A 19578-nucleotide genomic window follows, 5' to 3' on the forward strand; every position below is an offset into this window, starting at 1 on the left:
AAACTGGAAAGGTATCTGTTTGTGTAAAGACTAAATGCCAATCAATATTGTGAAATTCTTCTCTTCCGTCTAGCAACAAGGATTTACATATTTGCCAAGTAAGGATTTCTCATTTGGCAGTGAGACATCTGTTTTTCTGCATTTAAATACTAAGCGGTTGATTCACTAAACCTGAAAAATCTGGTGCAGCTCTGCATAGAAACCTATCCGCTTCCAGATTACTTTGCCAAAGCTTAATTGAACAAGCTGACGGTAGACGCTGATTGGCTACCATGCACAGCTGCACCAGATGTTGTACTCTCCAGTTTTAGTAAATCAACCCCAATGCATTCTGTCCTTTTTCTCTCATCTCATAATACCTAATGTACTAACTAGTCAATGGTGCAAAGGTTCTTGAGAAGTGAGAGAACCTTCAAAACAGGACAGTCAGGTCAAAAACCAGCCAAGCATGCCTTGCAAATTCAGTGCTGTTCTGCTTCTGAAAAGATATTTAACACACACTTTAAAGCAGAACTCCAGTCAAAAATAACAAGGTAAAATGAATTGCCCATTAAAAGATGAATTACCAAAACCATTTCATGCTGCAATGTTCACCTTCAATCCAGAGATTGCCCCCACAACACATTTTTTGTCACTAGAGATGCCAAGTCTGGTGGGCAGCATTATTCGACCCACTTTTTCTGAGCAAAGATCATCCTTAACCCTCAACTCCCCCCTCCCCCATGTGACTGGGCAGTGAAAGGAAAAACAGCACAGCTTATCTCTGTCACTCTGCTTTCTCCTCCTATCAGCATGCTCATTTTCAGCACATGAACTGATTGGCTTTTGTGCTGCTGCTTCCTCTCACACCCCAGACCTGCTGTACATGAACCGCAAGAGGTCCATACCAGGGCAAATGTAGGTACTTACACTGCTTTAACTTTAAAAATGCATGAAATTATGTATTCATTATTGCAAAGTGGCATTGATTTATGCTTTTATATCTGCCTGGAATTCTTTTTAATACCCTTTTGACCTGTGCATTTTTTTTCAAGGCCATACAAAATCACCTGGGGGAAGAACTGCTTCAGGATCTTATTAACTTCTGTCTGAGTTACATTGCAATGCTGAAACTGCCTAAGAAACGGTAGGTAATAGCATGTTTGCAGAAAATTGAACTAAAGTTACTTGAACTGAAAATTCAGCATAAACCTAATCTGGGTATATACAGTACTTGCTGGAATACACTTTGCAGGCTGCTAGATATGTTTAGTGAAGGTTAATTATTAATCCAATGGTCACATATATGGAGTCATTATGTAGGTTCTTTTTCTGTCCATGGATCAGTGGTGGAATTCTACTCAACCCCTTAATAACCTACCAGTTATTTTGTCATTTCTTGAATAAGACTCATTCAGTGTTTGTGCTGCTCACTCTAATACCGGGTCACGGGTCAGGTGGCGTGATCTTCTGAGGTATGTACATCTTAGCATGTTTTTTATTGGTGAGTGAATCCAACCTTCAGATGACAGAATTAATACTTTATTCTTGTTATTTTTGTTGAAAATAAATTATGTATATTCCCCTCTAAGATAACGAATGCAGCACACCATACATATAGGTAAACTAATACCAAACTAAGAAAGTTATGATTGCATCAGGTAAAGCAGAATTCCACCCTAAAGTGGAACTCCCGCTTATCTGTCTCCTCCCCCCATCCGCTGTCACATTTGCCACCTTTCCGGGGGGAGCAGGTTCCTGTTTTTGACAGGTACCCTATTCCCACTTCCGTCGGACCTCACCGCGGCAAGGTACATCAGAAATTCGGCCCCCTCCTCCTTCCCTTGCTGCCAGGCCAGAAAGAGAGCGCAGCGCGCTTCGCGCATGCGCAGTAGGGACCCGGCTGTAAAGCCGCAAGGCTTCACTGCCGGGTTCTTTTACTGGCCATGGTGGCGGCTGCAGCAGCCGATAGAAACATCGGCTGTGTGCCGACATCGCTGGATTCCAGGACAGGTAAGTGTCTATAGTATGTGTAGCTTCTGACTTTTATTTCTTGAAGGGGGAGGCTGAAACACCGCTTTAACCAATTGTTATAAATCGGAACTAATTAGGAAAATCCCATCCTATTTGATGGTGCAGAAGAGTCCAAGTTTCATCAGTGCATTGGGTAGTGGCAGAGGGGCCTTTAGGCATACAACTGGTATCCATGTCAGCCCTATTGCCAACATTTAAACCTAATTTACCAGACCAATATCTTTGGGCAAATAGAAAGCACATATCTTTATTTTTTATGAGAAATTGAATTAATCATTAGACAGATAAAATAATGGAAACCTTGCAGGTGGCACTATAGGGGGTTGTGAGCTGAGCTTTTTAAATGATTTGCTCAACTTTATATATAATTATAATCAGCATTTCTTCTTGGCACTACAGGGCATACAGTACAGCACACCAACATCATGGGATATTTTCAATAAAACTTGATAACATAGTGTATACTTATACTCACAAAAGTGCTCCAAAAAAAGGCATATTGTATAAAATCCCATAAAATCCATCAAAGGTGAGACCCCAGTGTACATACAAACAGATATTATCAACTAACGGCCCAACAAGCGTCTTGGTGGAATTGTGCACATACAGTGGGTACGGAAAGTATTCAGACCCCCTTAAATTTTTCACTCTTTGTTATATTGCAGCCATTTGCTAAAATCATTTAAGTTCATTCTTCTTCCTCATGAATGTACACACAGCACCCCATACTGACAGAAAAACACAGAATTGTTGACATTGTTGCAGATTTATTAAAAAAGAAAAACTGAAATATCACATGGTCCTAAGTATTCAGACCCTTTGCTCAGTATTTAGTAGAAGCCCCCTTTTGATCTAATACAGCCAGGAGTCTTTTTGGGAAAGATGCAACAAGTCTTTCACACCTGGATTTGGGGATCCTCTGCCATTCCTCCTTGCAGATCCTCTCCAGGTCTGTCAGGTTGGATGGTAAACGTTGGTGGACAGCCATTTTTAGGTCTCTCCAGAGATGCTCAATTGGGTTTAAGTCAGGGCTCTGGCTGGGCCATTCAAGAACAGTCACGGAGTTGTTGTGAAGCCACTCCTTCGTTATTTTAGCTGTGTGCTTAGGGTCATTGTCTTGTTGGAAGGTAAACCTTCGGCCCAGTCTGAGGTCCAGAGCACTCTGGAGAAGGTTTTGTACAGGATATCCCTGTACTTGGCCGCATTCATCTTTCCCTCGATTGCAACCAGTCGTCCTGTCCCTGCAGCTGAAAAACACCCCCACAGCATGATGCTGCCACCACCATGCTTCACTGTTGGGACTGTATTGGACAGGTGATGAGCAGTGCCTGGTTTTCTCCACACATACCGCTTAGAATTAAGGCCAAAAAGTTCTATTTTGGTCTCATCAGACCAGAGAATCTTATTTCTCACCATCTTGGAGTCCTTCAGGTGTTTTTTAGCAAACTCCATGCGGGCTTTCATGTGTCTTACACTGAGGAGAGGCTTCCGTCGGGCCACTCTGCCATAAAGCCCCGACTGGTGGAGGGCTGCAGTGATGGTTGACTTTCTACAACTTTCTCCCATCTCCTGACTGCATCTCTGGAGCTCAGCCACAGTGATCTTTGGGTTCTTCTTTACCTCTCTCACCAAGGCTCTTCTCCCCCGATAGCTCAGTTTGGCCGGACGGCCAGCTCTAGGAAGGGTTCTGGTCATCCCAAATGTCTTCCATTTGAGGATTATGGAGGCCACTGTGCTCTTAGGAACCTTAAGTGCAGCAGAAATCTTTTTGTAACCTTGGGCAGATCTGTGCCTTGCCACAATTCTGTCTCTGAGCTCTTCAGGCAGTTCCTTTGACCTCATGATTCTCATTTGCTCTGACATGCATTGTGATCTGGAAGGTCTTATATAGACAGGTGTGTGGCTTTCCTAATCAAGTCCAATCAGTATAATCAAACACAGCTGGACTCAAATGAAGGTGTAGAACCATCTCAAGGATGATCAGAAGAAATGGAAAGCACCTGAGTTAAATATATGAGTGTCACAGCAAAGGGTCTGAATACTTAGGACCATGTGATATTTCAGTTTTTCTTTTTTAATAAATCTGCAACAATGTCAACAATTCTGTGTTTTTCTGTCAGTATGGGGTGCTATGTGTACATTCATGAGGAAGAAGAATGAACCTAAATGATTTTAGCAAATGGCTGCAATATAACAAAGAGTGAAAAATTTAAGGGGGTCTGAATACTTTCCGTACCCACTGTAAATCTGAATATACTGTATATAGTTATTAATAGAGATACTTCCAGTTGAATGTTGTAGCAAAGTCAAGTTGCAGCAGCCCCTAAGAGTAATCACGATGCAGCTTTCATCTTGGTGTCGAAGACCAGATCTGCAGTGATGGGGAGATCCTTCAGACATTGTCCAAGGATCCTGGAATGCAGCATCTCTTTAGCAGAAATTGTGGTGTTATAGTGAACCTCAGAGTTAGCCTATCTACTTTTTGCTTTAGTCCCTAGTAGTTTCTAATCTGTCATGAAACTGGAACTCTAACTACCAGAAATGGCTGTCAGATGCCTTACTTGGCTCTAAATTACACTAGTTATTGAGCCTTGAGCTAAAACTAGCTATAGAATCTTAGACCAGAACAGACTATAATAGTAAAATAAGTAAAATACAGGAGCTCCATACAAATCTTATTGCAATAAACGGGTTTACTTACTAACATACTGGAAGGTGACCAGTACACACATACAGTGGCACAGATCTAGCTACCTAGCACTGTGCTCGTGAGATATTACCAACAGGACAGAGGTAAGTCTGTCACAAGGGTTTAAATAACACACACTGAAGAAGCTATGGAAAGCTGCAGTTAAACTATTGGAACATAGGAATACTTGCCTAAATAGTCTCTTTCTCTGGTCTGGGTGAAAATGTAGTAGCAGCTGTGTATTAGGTCATGTTGTTCAGTTCTCCGTCTTTCTCCACTTTCGCCTTCTGGGGTTTTTCCCGCAAATACACAGAGGCCGAAAGTGATATACATAAATAATCTCTGTGAACATTAAGCAGGAGAGTCACTTACAGCCATTCCATCAACATGCTAATAACATTTTTAAATAAAACTTTTTTTTTTTTTTAAGAAGTTTTTATTACTAGACATCAGAGGGTACATACAATATTGGTTACATCACACATTTCTGTCCGTATAAATGAAAGCACAAAGAGGCAGTATTTACATCCAACAAAATATTAATCAAACATGTATGCATGGCATAAGCAAACCACATCCATACACACAATAATAAACGAGGGCTGACTGTACTCCTCCTAGCCTAATAAGCGTTTTAAAGGTTTAGGATTTACCTAAACACAGATAAAACACGTAATAAAACATCTAAGAAACAGAAGCCCACAAAAAAATTTCACAGAAGATACAGATCCTTTAGAGTGTGGGAGACCCCCATTACTACCTTCCAGCCAAGGGTCCATAGTCCCTCCCTGTCCCCTCCCCATAGTCATTCGGATATCCAATTCACCTTTCAGAGCAGCGGTAGGCAACCTTAAAGAGGTGGAGATCTACCTGAACAACCCTGGTGAAGTCAAAGATCACCGGGATGAGTGTCACCTCCTCACACCTGATTTAACCACTTCCTGACCACCCGCCGCCTATTTAATGTGGCAGGGTGGCTCTCCTGCGTAAAGCGACGTAGGTCTACGTCGGTTGCACGCGGGAAGTTAGGAGGCGAGTGCACACCGCCGCCGGCGCGCTCCCGCCCCCACTCGGCAGCATGACTGGACCAGTCATGGATGGGGGTGGGTTGGGGGAAGTTTGGGCTGCTCCCTCCCACCTGCCTCCTATCCATCCATTAGCAGTCATGTGCTCCCAGAGTGGAGACACTCAAATTTAAAAGTGTTAGGACTGCAGATAAAACAGGGTGCCGTGTAGTGGCTCTGCAGCTTACACATGCGTTTGAAAATACGTGTCAACTAAACCCCTGTTCTTTATTTATATCATGAGACAGGTCTACTTGGTTGGTGGCAGACTGGAGGGCGAGTACATCAGACTGGGGGCTGGCTGGCTTCCATGCACCTCTCTTAATCCTTTTCAATTTGTTTTTTGCGATACATATGTTAGGAAAGTCAAAAGTTTGGGCTATGAACTCTGTTACCTAGGGGCATAAAGGTCTTGCCTTGGAGCACTCCCACACCATGTAGAAAAAGGTACCCTCACACAGCTGGCATTTATGACACAGTGCAGAATCTCTCTTATGCGTACAAAATAAATATACAGGACTTTAATATGTCTGGCATATATATCATAGCTGAATTATCTTGTCTGTGGAGGCAATAACTGTGGGTAAATATGTAGCAAGCACTTCACTCCACATCTCATCTGACAACTTTGGTGCAATAGCAGTCCAACCAGCCTTAGCTCGCTTAACCAGTTGTAAATTACCAGGACCCAGGGCCGCATAATATTTAGAGACCAGTATTACAGGATCCGGATCCAGCAAAACAGCTTCCAATTTAGTATTATGGAACTAAACAACACCTCCCCCAAACTGAGCTAACGCAGCGTGGCGTAGCTGTGCATTTTTAAAACACCAAGTCCTAGAGACCCTGTATGCCCTACATAACTGCTCAAAGGAAAAAATCATCCCTCTAGGTACAGCTGATGAACATATTTCATCCCATACCGGGCCATAAGGTTCCACCTTATAAAGTTCCCCCAAAGATAGGTTGCACCAAAGGGGGTTATTAGGGGATCTAGAAATGGGCGTATCACCTAGGTTGTGGGAACATATACGAAAGACCTTCCCAGGTAGAGACAGATCCTCTCCTACCTCCTTCCCCGGGATCCCCTCCCTATATACCAACATTTATGCTTTTATTACACACCTTATTTTAGACCCAGTGACATCATCACTGGGTCTCTGTGCATCTCTATGCAATGCAGGCAGATCATAAATGGTATGAGGGTGACTGGCAGGGTGTTAAATAAAGCTTACTAAAAACATCACAGCACCTAGCCTTTGTACTTAAATCCAAAGCCCTCAGCCCTGATGCAAGCAAGGGATATATGATGCTGAATGTAAACAAATTCAGTACAGGAGAGGAACCTGTACAGTTGTACAGGTTGCAAGACTGAAGGTAAGGATAGAGTTCAGCTAAAGCCTTAAAGCAGAGTTCCAGACATTTTTTTTTTTTTTTTAAGATAAAAATACCACTTGTATAGTCACTGCTCATTCATAAACATTACGTGCAGCATTGAACATTTACTTATTTCCTGTTCTGTGCAGTTTAGACTGTGGGCATGTTAAGCCGCTGTGTCTCTCTTCTGGGATTCGGTGTATGCTGGCTTTCCAGCATGCATTGACTACTGGGATTAATGACACTAATTTCCCAGGAGCCAATGCCCAGAAATGATGTACCCCGCCACAGCGAGGTACAAAAGAAGGGGACAAATATGCAAACACGGTAAATCAACTAAACAAAAAAAATGTGGGTGGAACTCCACTTTAGGGTTTTTTATCTTAATGCATTCTATGCATTAAGGTGATAAAGCTTCGGTACTGCAGCTGTCCCCCAGACCGTCTCTTATCCTTACCTGAGCCCATCTGATCCAGCGATGTGCACAAGCTCAGCGGCTCCCGTCACTGTCTCTCTCCTCATTGGACAGATTGATAGCAGCAGAAGTGGCTTTCCCTGGGAGCACCTGATAAGGAGGAGGGGCCTGGAGCGCCAATGGGGCTGCTCTGTGCAAAACCATTGCACATAGCTGGTAAATATACACATGTTTTTTATTTATTTTTTTTAAAATAAAGCTTTATAACTTTAATTCCAAAATTATTAAATAGATGGTCTAAAAAGCATTTTCTTAGATGTTATGCTCCAACATTTCCAATGAAATGCAGACTTTATAAAATATGAAATATCCTGGGGCCTCATGTAATGAATTTCTTAGGCCAGCAATGCTTGCTTTGGGGCTGAACAAGAGAAATTCCTCCTGGACTTGGATGGAGGAAGCTCCCCTGCCGGCTATTGTTTTTTAAAGATCAAAGCACCACACAAAATTATTAATTGTACTAATTGTGGTTTTATTCCAAATGTATAATGAGGGCAACAGCCAAGGTGTTTTGGGAGCCACCCATCACCCCCTTCATCAGGGCTTAAAAAGGTATGGATTTAACTGGTATAGTTTCCAAGGCAAAGTTCCCATCTAACGGTCACACTAACCCGAACCAAAACGTCTATAGCGTTGTTTTTAATGCATTTACCCACATTTAGAGCGCGTTAAACACATCCCAGACACCCTCCAAATTATTATTTATTTTATTAAGGGGGAAGCTTTTTTCCCACTTTACCGATATTTGATAAATGCTTTTTAAATGTGCTGTAAACATACTGTAAACATACCGTTAACACTATGGGCGTGTTTACGATGTGCTACCATAGATTTGAAAGGAATGAGTTGACGAGTTTTAACTCCTTCCATACTTAACATGTAGGTTCATTTTCGCCACACAGCGAGGCAAAACAACAAAAATGCTATATGGTTTTCAAATATGAACAGCTCTGTCCATATTATCCATTGTAAGGCTGTTTTGCTAGGCATTCATGAAACAACTAAAATTGGCCCCAAATGCCTGTTTCTAATGTCAGTGTGAACAGAGCCAAACTGGTATTTAAACTCTATAAAGCTATATCAGCTGCTGAAAGTTACCAAGCCCTGATGAAGGGGGCGACGTGTGTCACTCAAAACGCGCTAGCTGTTGCACCCATTATATGTTTGGAATGAAGCGACATTTTGAACATAATTCTTTGGTGTGGTGCTTCCATCTTCAGATTTGAAATATTACTTTCACATTCTGCGGTTTCTGTGGCAGTACTTTGGTTTAAAGAAGCAGCCCCGCATATCACCCAGATGCCTCATTGGTATACTATTAGTAGAGATTTAATTAATGAATCAAAAGCTTTATCTACCTAAGGCTCTAGCACCATAAATCTACTATTTCCAGCTATTGTATTCTGAAGGCTGCACACCGATATCTGTCAGAATACCCAAACAGTGACTGATTAGAAACAGCTATCATTTTCCACCCAGCATCTTTGATTAGTGAAAGGTTAGAGCGGTATTCAGCCTAAAACCAAAAATGTAATATACTTTATCAGGGCCTAAACTAGGGGGGGGGGGCAAATTGTCTACAGTGCTGACACTAGCTGGGATTTGGGAGGTTGGATTCGGCTGGACTGACCCAGCTCAGTCACTGAGCTGTATTGACACAGCCGACACTGCTGCTGATCGTAGGGGAGCCAGGACCTGGACACCAGGGATTCTGCCTGCTTCCCTGAAGTCAGACCTGGACAGAAGGTGCAGCGGGGGTAGCTAGAACCAATCGGCTGTATTTTCCTCTTGCAGCCGCTGAAAGCCAGATTCAGTGGCTGTAGGAGGAAAATACAGCCAATGGCAATTGGTTCAGGTAAATGCAACCCTTCTGCTCCTCCTCTCCTCTCTTTTTGCTACCTGGGTCCCCCCTGTCTTTGGCAACCTCTTCCCTACTGACACCGTCCACTGCTCTACTGACACCATCCACTGCACTACTGACGCAAACCTCTCCCCTACTGACACTGTCCACTGCCCTACTGACACCAAACTATCCCCTACTGACACCGTCCACTGCCCTACTGACACCATCCACTGCCCTACTGACACCAAACTATCCCTTACTGACACCTTCCACTGCCCTACTGACACCATCCACTGCCCTACTTACACCATCCACTGCCCTACTTACACCGTCCACTGCCCTACTGACACAATCCACTGCCCTATTGACACAAACCTCTTCCCTACTGATACTGTCCACTGCCCTACTGACACCAAACTATCCCTTACCGACACCGTCCACTGCCCTACCGACACCGTCCACTGCTCTACCGACACCCGTCCACTGCTCTACCGACACCGGTCACTGATCTACTGACACCAAAAGAGAAAGGAGAGCAGGGCCATCTAAGTGCAGTATAAAATATGCGTTTAATAACAACAGACAAGTGCAAACTCACAGGATGGGCATGTAAAGGGTTCTTCCACTACAGTCGGAGGATGAGCAGTGGGGATCCGGGGAATCTTCGCTGGTTCCGGCTGTTCTGGTGGCTCCCAGCACTTCCAGGTACGCGGTGTCCCTCAGAGAAGAGCCGCTGACTTCACTTCTGGGTAGAAGGGGGAGTGGGAGGTACGCATGTTAGAAGCATGCATGCTTCTTCCTCAGGGAGCCACCAGCACAGCTGGTATGAGCCCCGGATCCCCGCTGCTCGTCCTTCCAATGGAGTGGATGAACCCTTTACATGCCTGTTTATCATGCCCATCCTGTGAGTTCCCATTTGTCTGTTGTTATTTAACGCATCTTTTATACTGCCCTTAGATGGTGCTGCTCTCCTTTCTCTTTTGTTGTACATTTTCACAGAGTTCCTTATAGCTCTAGAACCTGCAGCCTTCTACAGCCAGTATTTCTCCTTTGTCCAGCAATCAGCCCATGCTTGAACTTTATGGACATTTTAACCAGAACTTACTCCTGCATTTGCCCTCCTCTTCTCAGCCTATAGAGTGTCTATGTTTTTGTTGTTTGATCTACTGACACCATCCATTGATCTACTGACACCATCCACTGATCTACTGACACCTTCTACTGATCTACTGATACCTTCCACTGATCTACTGATATCTTCCACTGATCTACTGACACCGTCCACTGATCTACTGACACCATCTACTGACACCTTCTACTGATCTACTGACACCGTCTACTAACACCGTCCACTGATCTACTAACACAGTCTACTGACACCATCTACTGACACCTTCTACTGATCTACTGACACCGTCTACTAACACCGTCCACTGATCTACTAACACAGTCTACTGACACCATCCAGTAAACTACTGACACCGTCCACTGATCTACTGACACCGTCCACTGCCCTACTGACACCATCTTCCCCTCTACTACTGACCCCTTCCACTGCTCTACTGACACCATCCACTGCTATACTGACACCAACTCACTTCTTCCTGGCGGCGCCTGTCCTACAGAAGTGAGGCTTGAAATCCCTATTACCAAAACTTTTATTATTACCATCCTATGGTTTATCTACATATTTTATTATGCTTCCCTCTCTGGGCAGGGGGCTCAGAGTGTATAGATGGAGAACTTCTCTCTGGGAAGGGGGGGCTGCCAAACTGAGACTTTGCCGGGTGAAAGAATGTCTAGTTTCGCCACTGTACTGTATAGCAGCTTACCAAGCATTAGATGTAATGGTTGTAGTCGTTTTTTTTTAGGCTTGTTCCCTCTGCTTTCCCCTAGTGATTTGGCCACTAACGCTCCTTCTGTATTAAACAGACAACACTCTGGTTGAAGGAGCACAGGGGGCAGATTTAGGCAGCAGCATTGTCAGCTTGTGGGGGTTGTTAGAAGTACTAACAGATTTAAATACAGCAACACATTGAAGCTAAACTCCAGCTAATACTTTATAATCAATTACCGCACATGTTTTTTCCTTTTGGGATAAAGGTTTTACATAAATAAAAGCTGATCAAAGCACCCCTGTCAGTGTTAAACGGTCTGTCTCATCCCTGTAACTGCAAGAGAGCTTTTCTGTTGAAAAAAACAAAAGGCCTTAAAAAAAGGAAACTAATACAGCCGTCACATCTTAGAATTGGTAAGCTGCAATATAATAAATATTTGCTAATGGGTTTAATATTGCTCTAACTTTATACTGACTGATGGACAGAATGTGGATATGTTAGCCAATTTAACACACAGGCAACTGATCTGCACTGTACTCGAGTGACAGAAGCAAACTGGGTTAATATGTCAGAAGTTCAAATCAGACATAGTAAGGAATATTATAGGTCTATTGTGTTAAGCCTCAGGAGACTGGTTTATGCGTTTTATAAGGTGGTTGGTTACATTGCTTGCAATGTGTTACATAGGCTTCCATACTGAAAAATGGTCTCAATTTCTGATATTACCTTGTTTTGTTTGGAATGCCTTCTGTCTCAGAGCCTCAGTTTGTGCGTTACTATAATCTGGTTTTCAGATTTTTAATGTAGATATTTTTTTTAATCACTATTTTTTCCCATGTTCATCCACAGAGGAACATTCATTGAATTTCGTAATGGAATGTTGAACATCTCACCTATTGGCCGTAGCTGCAATCAAGAGGAGAGGATTGAATTTTCTGAGTTGGATAAAGTATGTAATTCAACTGCAGGATAATTGTAGTCAGATTAATCTACTGACACCGTCTACTAACACCGTCCACAATTTTTATCATACTAAAACCTACATCTACCCAAGAGGAAATACGCTGCTCAAAAAAATTAAAGGGACACTTTAATCATGCTGGATATCTATACTGATATGGACTGGGTAATGTGTTAGGGAGGAAAGGAGGCCACATCATTTGATGGAAATGAAAATGATCAACCTACAGAGGGCTGAACTCAAAGACACCCCCAAAAATCAAAGTGAAAAAAAAAAGATGCAGCAGGCGGCTAGTCCATTTTGCTGAAATTTCATTGCAGCAACTCAAAATGGTACTCAGTATGGCTCCCATGTGGTTTTATGCATGCCTGACAACGTTGAGGCATGCTCCTAATGAGACTACAGATGGTGTCCTGGGGTATTTCCTCCCTTATCTGTACCAGGGCATCACTGAGCTCCTAAACAGATTGAGGTGCAACCTGGCTGCATCGGATGGACCGAAACATAATGTCCCAGAGGTTTTCAATTGGATTTAGGTCAGGTGAGTGTGGGGACAATTCAATGTATTAATTCCTTTATTCTCCAGGAACTGGCTGCATACTCTTGCCACATAAGGCCAGGCATTGTCGTGCACCAGGCAGAACCTAGGACCTACTGTACCAGCGTATAGTTTGACAATGGGTCCAAGGATTTCATCCCGATTCCTACTGGCAGTCAGAGTGCCATTATCTAGCCTGTAGAGGTCCGTGTGTCCCTCTATTGATATGTTTCCCCAGACCATCACTGACCCACCACCAAACGGTCATGCTGAACGATGTTACATGCAGCATAATGTTCTCCATGGCTTCTCCAGACCCTTTTACGTCTGTCACATGTGCTCAGGGTGAACCTGCTCTCATCTTTGAAAAGTGCAGGGCACCAGTGGCAGACCTGCCAATTCTGGTGTTCAATGGCAAATGCCAATGGAGCTCCACGGTGCCGGGCAGTGAGCACAGGGCCAACTAGAGGACATCGGGCCCTGAGGCCACTCTCATGAAGTCTGTTTCCGATTGTTTGGTCAGAGACATTCACACAAGTGGCTTGATGGAGGTCATTTTGTAGGGCTCTGACAGTGCTCATCCTGTTTCTCTGTGCATAAAGGAACAAATACCGGTCCTGTTGATGGGTTAAGGACCTTCTACGACTACGTCCAGCTCTCCTAGAGTAACTGTCTGTCTCCTGGAATCTCTTCCATGCTCTTGAGACTGTGCTGGGAGACACAGAAAACCTTTTGGCAATGGCACGTATTGACGTGCCATCCTGGAGGAGTTGGAATGCCTGTGCAACCTCTATAGGGTTTAGGTATCACCTCATGCTATCAGTAGTGACACTGACCCTAGCTAAATGCAAAACTAGTCTGAAAAAATGAGTAGGGAAAAAAATTTCAGTGGCCTCCATCTGTAAAACCATTCCTGTTTTGGGGGTTGTCTCATTGTTGCCCATCTAGTGCATCTGTTAAATTCATGAACACCAAAGCAGCTGAAACCGATTGAAAAAACCCCTCTGCTACTTAACCGATCAGATCAATATCTCAGGAGTTTAATTAACTTGATGCTAAACTCTGATTAAAAAGTGTTCCTTTATTTTTTTGAGAAGCGTATTTTACAAGTGGCTTTTCATTGGCTATAGGAAGACTTCTCTACTGAGCTACCTGATTTTTCTGCTGTTAAACAAGCAATTGTTAAAAATTTCCCCACTTACTCCTAAAAATAATAGACCAGCAAGTCCGGTATGCCTCAAAAAAAAAAAATCTCTGAGGAGTTACAAAAAGGGACACCAATAACAAAGGTTCAACAATTATCACTCAGTAAAATAAGAATCCATGTTTTTGTGCAAATTATCTGCCAGTGGAGTGCAGAACTTTACAACTTACCTCAACTTGGACTCTTTCTATTGCGTGACAAGTAAAGTTTATTTCATAATAAAGATACGCCCTTTTTTATTTAATTACTATGGACTCCTATTTTCTAGGAACTAACTCTGCCTAATTTTCTGATGCAATAGTGGAACACATAAACATAATAATAAATATTTAGTTTGATGAATGACGTTTTATAAGGATGTTGATTCCAACATATTATTTTATGTAAATATTTCTTATAGTGTTTCCAAAGCTGATACTTTTCCGCCCCTGTGTTAAGATATACACAGATATAAGATAACTGTAGCCCAATCTAACCAATATCAAAATATTGAGTGAGACTCATTGCTGTAAGTAACAGTCATTGACGGGGCTTCTTTTTGTCACATGTGATCATTTTCCCCAATGTAACGCTAGTGATGCGGTTGACCATTTTCCCATTACCATTAAGGCTGTCTGACACCTGGTGGTTGATATAGGCCACAGTTGTGGCTTGCTTGATTGTACCCTGATTGGGTGACCAGTGATTCAGAGCTAGGTTTATCACTCTGAGCTCCCTGATGTTGATGGGGAGCTTGGCTTTCCTGGGTGACTCTGTTTCCTTAATTGTGATGCATTAAAACCCTCCTTCCAAGTCTGTGAGGCTGGCATCTGTTTTTATTGCACTATATGGGTGTGGTAGAAACAACTTCCCCATTATTAAGGTTGGGTTGGATTGGAAATTCACCAAGCTAGGGAGTTCCTTGATTTACTGGAGATGAGCATAAGGAGGCTGAAAAAAGGAGCCGGCTTGTTCTAGGCCATGGGTGTCCAACCTTTTGGCTTCTCTGGGCCACATTGAGTGTAGAGAAATTTTTTCGGGCCGCATATAAAATATATACTATAGTTAAGGTATATAAGTAATAAAATGCCGCCGCGCCCTACCTGTGCTGCCGCTCCCCCCCCCCGCCAGCACTAATTTAACACAACTAGTGGATGATCCCCTCCGAGGCAACCTCTGTGGCCTTGCCCCCGACTCGACTTGCTTCCTCCCCAGCAAAAAAAATAAAAATTGTCAGGGGGCAGTGGGCCGCATGGCCTGCAGTTTCGGGCCGCATGCGGTCCCCGGGCCACAGGTTGGACATGCCTGTTCTAGGCCAACAAGGTGTTGCATTGGAGAGGTCTTGGATGGAATTGAGCGAAGGGGACAGACTCAAATGAGCATACTATGAGCCCCAAAACACTCCAGAGAATCACACTGAGGGATGTCTCTTTGATATTAAGACCCGAACATGAGATCTTAGAGGATTTTGTTTTCTGGAAGGAAGAAAGAAGGAATTTATTTTTCCCCCACTGGAGCAAATTGAATCATGCTTTATTGGGTTTTTTCCTCTGAATCAACTGTTGGTATAGGATTCTGTATAGGGTGGTTTTCTATTTATTTACTCTATTTATTTATTTTTTCTATGTATTTATTTATTTATTTATTTTATTGGCTGAACTAGATGGGCTTGTTTTTTTTTTTTTCAATCTGACTATGTAACTTCTTCTTTGAAAATCTGTGCGTTATTCAGTGCTGGCCATGAAGGTAGGGAGTATAGGTCTGTCTGCCTCCAAGAGGTGGTTTAAATAAAAGTGCAGATATCCTTTAACCGGTTGCCGACCGCGACTATATACTGCGGCGGTCAGCCCCGGCCAGGCAGAGTGACATATCGATACGTCACTCGCCTATTGCGGGCGGGCGCGCGCCTGCCGCGGCTCGTTCACAGACAAGTCAGTGCGTGTGACCGGCGGACTCGATGTCCGCCAGTCACACTACGATCGCTCCTGTGAAGGGAGAAAGACAGAGCGGCTTGTGTAAACAAGCTGCCTGTCAGTTCTCCCTGTGTAAAAGTGAAGATCTGTCCGTTCTACTATGTAGAACTGTTGATCTTTGCTTTTACACCAATAGCAATGTCCCTGCACAGTTAGAATCATGCCCCTAGGACACACTTAACCCCTCCCTGTCCAATAAAGTTAACCCCTTCCCTGCCAGTGTCATTTTTGCAGTAACAGTGCATATGTATAGCACTGATTACTGCAGTAATGTCACTGGTACCCCCAAAAGTGTCAAAAATGTCAGTCAAGGGTCCGATCTGTCCGCCGCAATGTCGCAGTACCGAAAAAAAAATCGCAGATCGCCGCCATTACGCGTTAAAAAAAAAACACCAAAAATGACAAAAATCTTTCCCTTTGTTAGTAAACGCGATAACTTTTGCGCAAACCAATCAAAATACGCTTTTTGCGATTTTTTTTACCAAACATAGGTAGCATAAAACAAATTGGCCGAAAAATGTTAAAAAATTTTGATTTTTACATTTTTTTGGGGGAATTTCATATAAAAAATGTGAAAAATATTGTTATTTTTGCAAAATTTACGCTCTTTTTTTGTTTATAGCGCGTGATCAAAAAATCGCACAGGTGATCAAATACCACCAAAAGAAAGCTCTGTTTGTGGGAAAAAAAGTACGTCAAATTCGTTTAGGTACAGCGTCGCACGACCGCGCAATTGTCCGTTAAATTCACGCAGTAAAAAATCGCAAAAAAAACCCTGGTCCTTTAGCAGCCAAATCCTCCGGGGCTTAAGTGGTTAAGCACAATCTAAGTTCCTATTGCTATGTCCTATCAAAAAACTGAACGAAGAGAAAACACATAAAAAAACATAACAAAATAATAATTACAGCACTGATTCAAGAATATTAAATATTCTTGTGAAAATTCACGCAAAATAAATAATTCCATAAATATTGTGATCAAATAAAGTCCTCCATACAATACATTAACATATTGTTTAATCAAAAATAATTTAAAATTAAATAAGTTCAAATAAAACAATCCAACAGTGTAATGACTAAAAAGTTCCCATCACTAATAAGATTCTACCAAGTGTAGAAAAATCTTAGATTTTTTTCTTCTTTTATGCTGGCTATGAAATCTAACCACTGAATGGGGAGAGGACAGCAGTGGAGGTAATTCCTTGGACTGCACCTGTTTGGAAGAGCTTTGAATTAATACAAGCTATGTTTGGCTATCCTATAGTGAGATAGGCAAACACTTCCGGTACATGAGTTTTCCTGCATTAGTGGTGGTGGTCACTTTGGATTAAAGATTTTACTACAATTGGGAGAATCAAATTGGTGATAGAACTTTTTAGTTATCACACCATTGGATTGTTTTATTTGAACTTCTTTCATTGGAAATACATTTTGGTTATTGCTTACTTGCTAGTCATTAATAATGCATTTTTTTTATCTTTATATCTGACCACAGTTATACACTGTATTCCTTTAAAAATTTTAAATAAAAACTTATTGAAAGAGAAATACATTTTGGTTAAAATTCTCATGTATTGTTTGGAGGACTTTATTTGATTACAATATTTATGGAATGATTTATTGTGGGTGAATTGACACAAAGACTAATTTATATAATTGAATCAGTGCTATAATTATTATTTTGATCTATCACTTAAAGTGTTACTAAAGCCAATTTTTTTTTTAAATTTTATTAAAATAACAAGCATGTTATACTCACCTGCTCTGTGCAGTGGTATTGCACAGAGCAGCCTCGATCCTCCTCTTCTTGGGTCCCCTGTCGGCGAGCCTGGCTCCTCCTCTTCTCGGTGTGTCCCCACAGTAAGCCACTTGTTATGGAGGCACACAGTATCTGCGCGCTCCCGAGCTGTGTGTCTATGGAGCTGAGCTCCATAAATGTACACAGCGGGATATAGCCCCACCCCCAACTTCCCCCTTACTGCATTTGATTGACAGCAGCACAAGTAAATGACTCCTGCTGCTGCTTGAGTGCTGTGTGAAGAGAAAGAGGGGAGAATAATGCAGCCATGCATAGCGCTGGGTCTATTTTCCCCACTCTTCCCCTTTACACGGGGGGGGGGGGGGGGACAGAGAGATAGAAACCATTTTTTAACCTAATGCAAGGAATGCATTTGTGAAAAACATTTTTAGCTTTAGTTTCACTTTAAGGGTTTATATTTTTACGTAGCAGTTGGGTATTGGTAGAAGAATAAATGATTTGGTTAACAGTTTTGCCATATCATTTTCTCACTATTTTTATTATATTTATCAGCGTGGAAGGGTTTATACATAAGAAAACATATTAGGGGAGATTTACTAAAAGTGGAGCACTCTTCACTCCGCTTCTAACTTCAGGTTGTTAAATTAACCACTTCTGGACCAGGCTATTTTTTGCGATACGGCACTGCGATGCTTTAACTGACAACTGCGCGGTCGTGCAACGCTGTTCCCAAATAAAATTTATGTCCTTTTTTCCCACAAATAGAGCTTTCTTTTGGTGGTATTTGATCACCTCTGCAATTTTTATTTTTTGCGCTATAAACCAAAAAAGAGCGACAATTCTGAAAAGAAAAACAATATTTTTTATTTTCTGCTATATAACATTCCCAATAAAAAAAAAAAAAAAAATCTAATTTTTTCATCATTTTAGGCTAATTTGTATTATGATCACATATTTTTGGTAAAAAAGAAAAATCCCAATAAGCGTATATTGATTGGTTTGCGCAAAAATTATTGCATCTACAAACTAGGGGAAAGATGTAATTTTTATATATTTTTTATACTAGTAATGGCGGCAATCAGCAAATTTAAGCAGGACTGCAACAGTGTGGCAGACAGATCGGACACCTATCTGACATTTTTGACACTTAGGGGGACCAGTGACATTACTACAGTAATCAGTGCTAAAAATATTAACATATTAACACCAGGGGCGATCAAAGGGTTAAATGTGTTCCCAGGGGGTGGTTTTTAACTGTGTGGGGGTAGTATTTACTGAATGAACACAGAGACCTGTGTTCCTAAATAAGAGGAATACAGGATCCCTGTGTTCATTACTGACAGAACAGTGGTCTGCTGTGTTTACAATGGCAGACCGACGTTCTGTTTCCATGGGGAGCGATCGTGCGCTCCCGGCGGACATCGCGGCTGCTGGACCCGCTGATTGGCTCCCCCTGTGGCGAATGGGCGCGCGAAGCGACATACAGTTAAGTTGTTTCGAGGGACAGAGCCGACCTGCCACAGTATATGTACTGCTGGTGGTCGGCAAGTGGGTAAACTTTGACAATAAAACATAGAAACGCGTTGCACCTGATTTTACACTCTCCAGTTTTAGTACATCCCGATCACAAAGTTTCATTTTTAATCAGGTATCTTCACTCACGATTTTCTAAAATTATTTCTACCCACAGAAAGAAAAAATCAGAGAAAAATTTGTTGCAGCTCTACAGGTTGAGTTTGCAGGCAAAGGACTGAGGTTTACAAGAGGTGAGTTGATATCTCCATTTTTTTTCTTTGAGCAACAGCACATATTAGGCTCACTTTATAATGATAACAAACCAGAAAGGGTATCCTTTTTTTTTTTTAA

General features: G+C 42.2%; 1 protein-coding gene across 1 annotated transcript in view; it reads left to right on the forward strand.

Moving 5' to 3' along the window:
* The window catches only part of PMM1 (phosphomannomutase 1), an 89510-nt gene that overhangs the window by 45299 nt on the left and 24633 nt on the right, over nt 1-19578 (forward strand). The window contains exons 4-6 of the mRNA XM_082265113.1: nt 1035-1126; nt 12149-12248; nt 19403-19478. Of these exons, the coding sequence (XP_082121239.1) occupies nt 1035-1126; nt 12149-12248; nt 19403-19478 (268 nt within the window). The remainder of the gene's footprint in view (nt 1-1034; nt 1127-12148; nt 12249-19402; nt 19479-19578) is intronic.

This window comes from Pelophylax lessonae (assembly GCF_965119305.1).
Source record: "Pelophylax lessonae genome assembly, chromosome: 8".
NCBI lineage: Eukaryota > Metazoa > Chordata > Amphibia > Anura > Ranidae > Pelophylax > Pelophylax lessonae.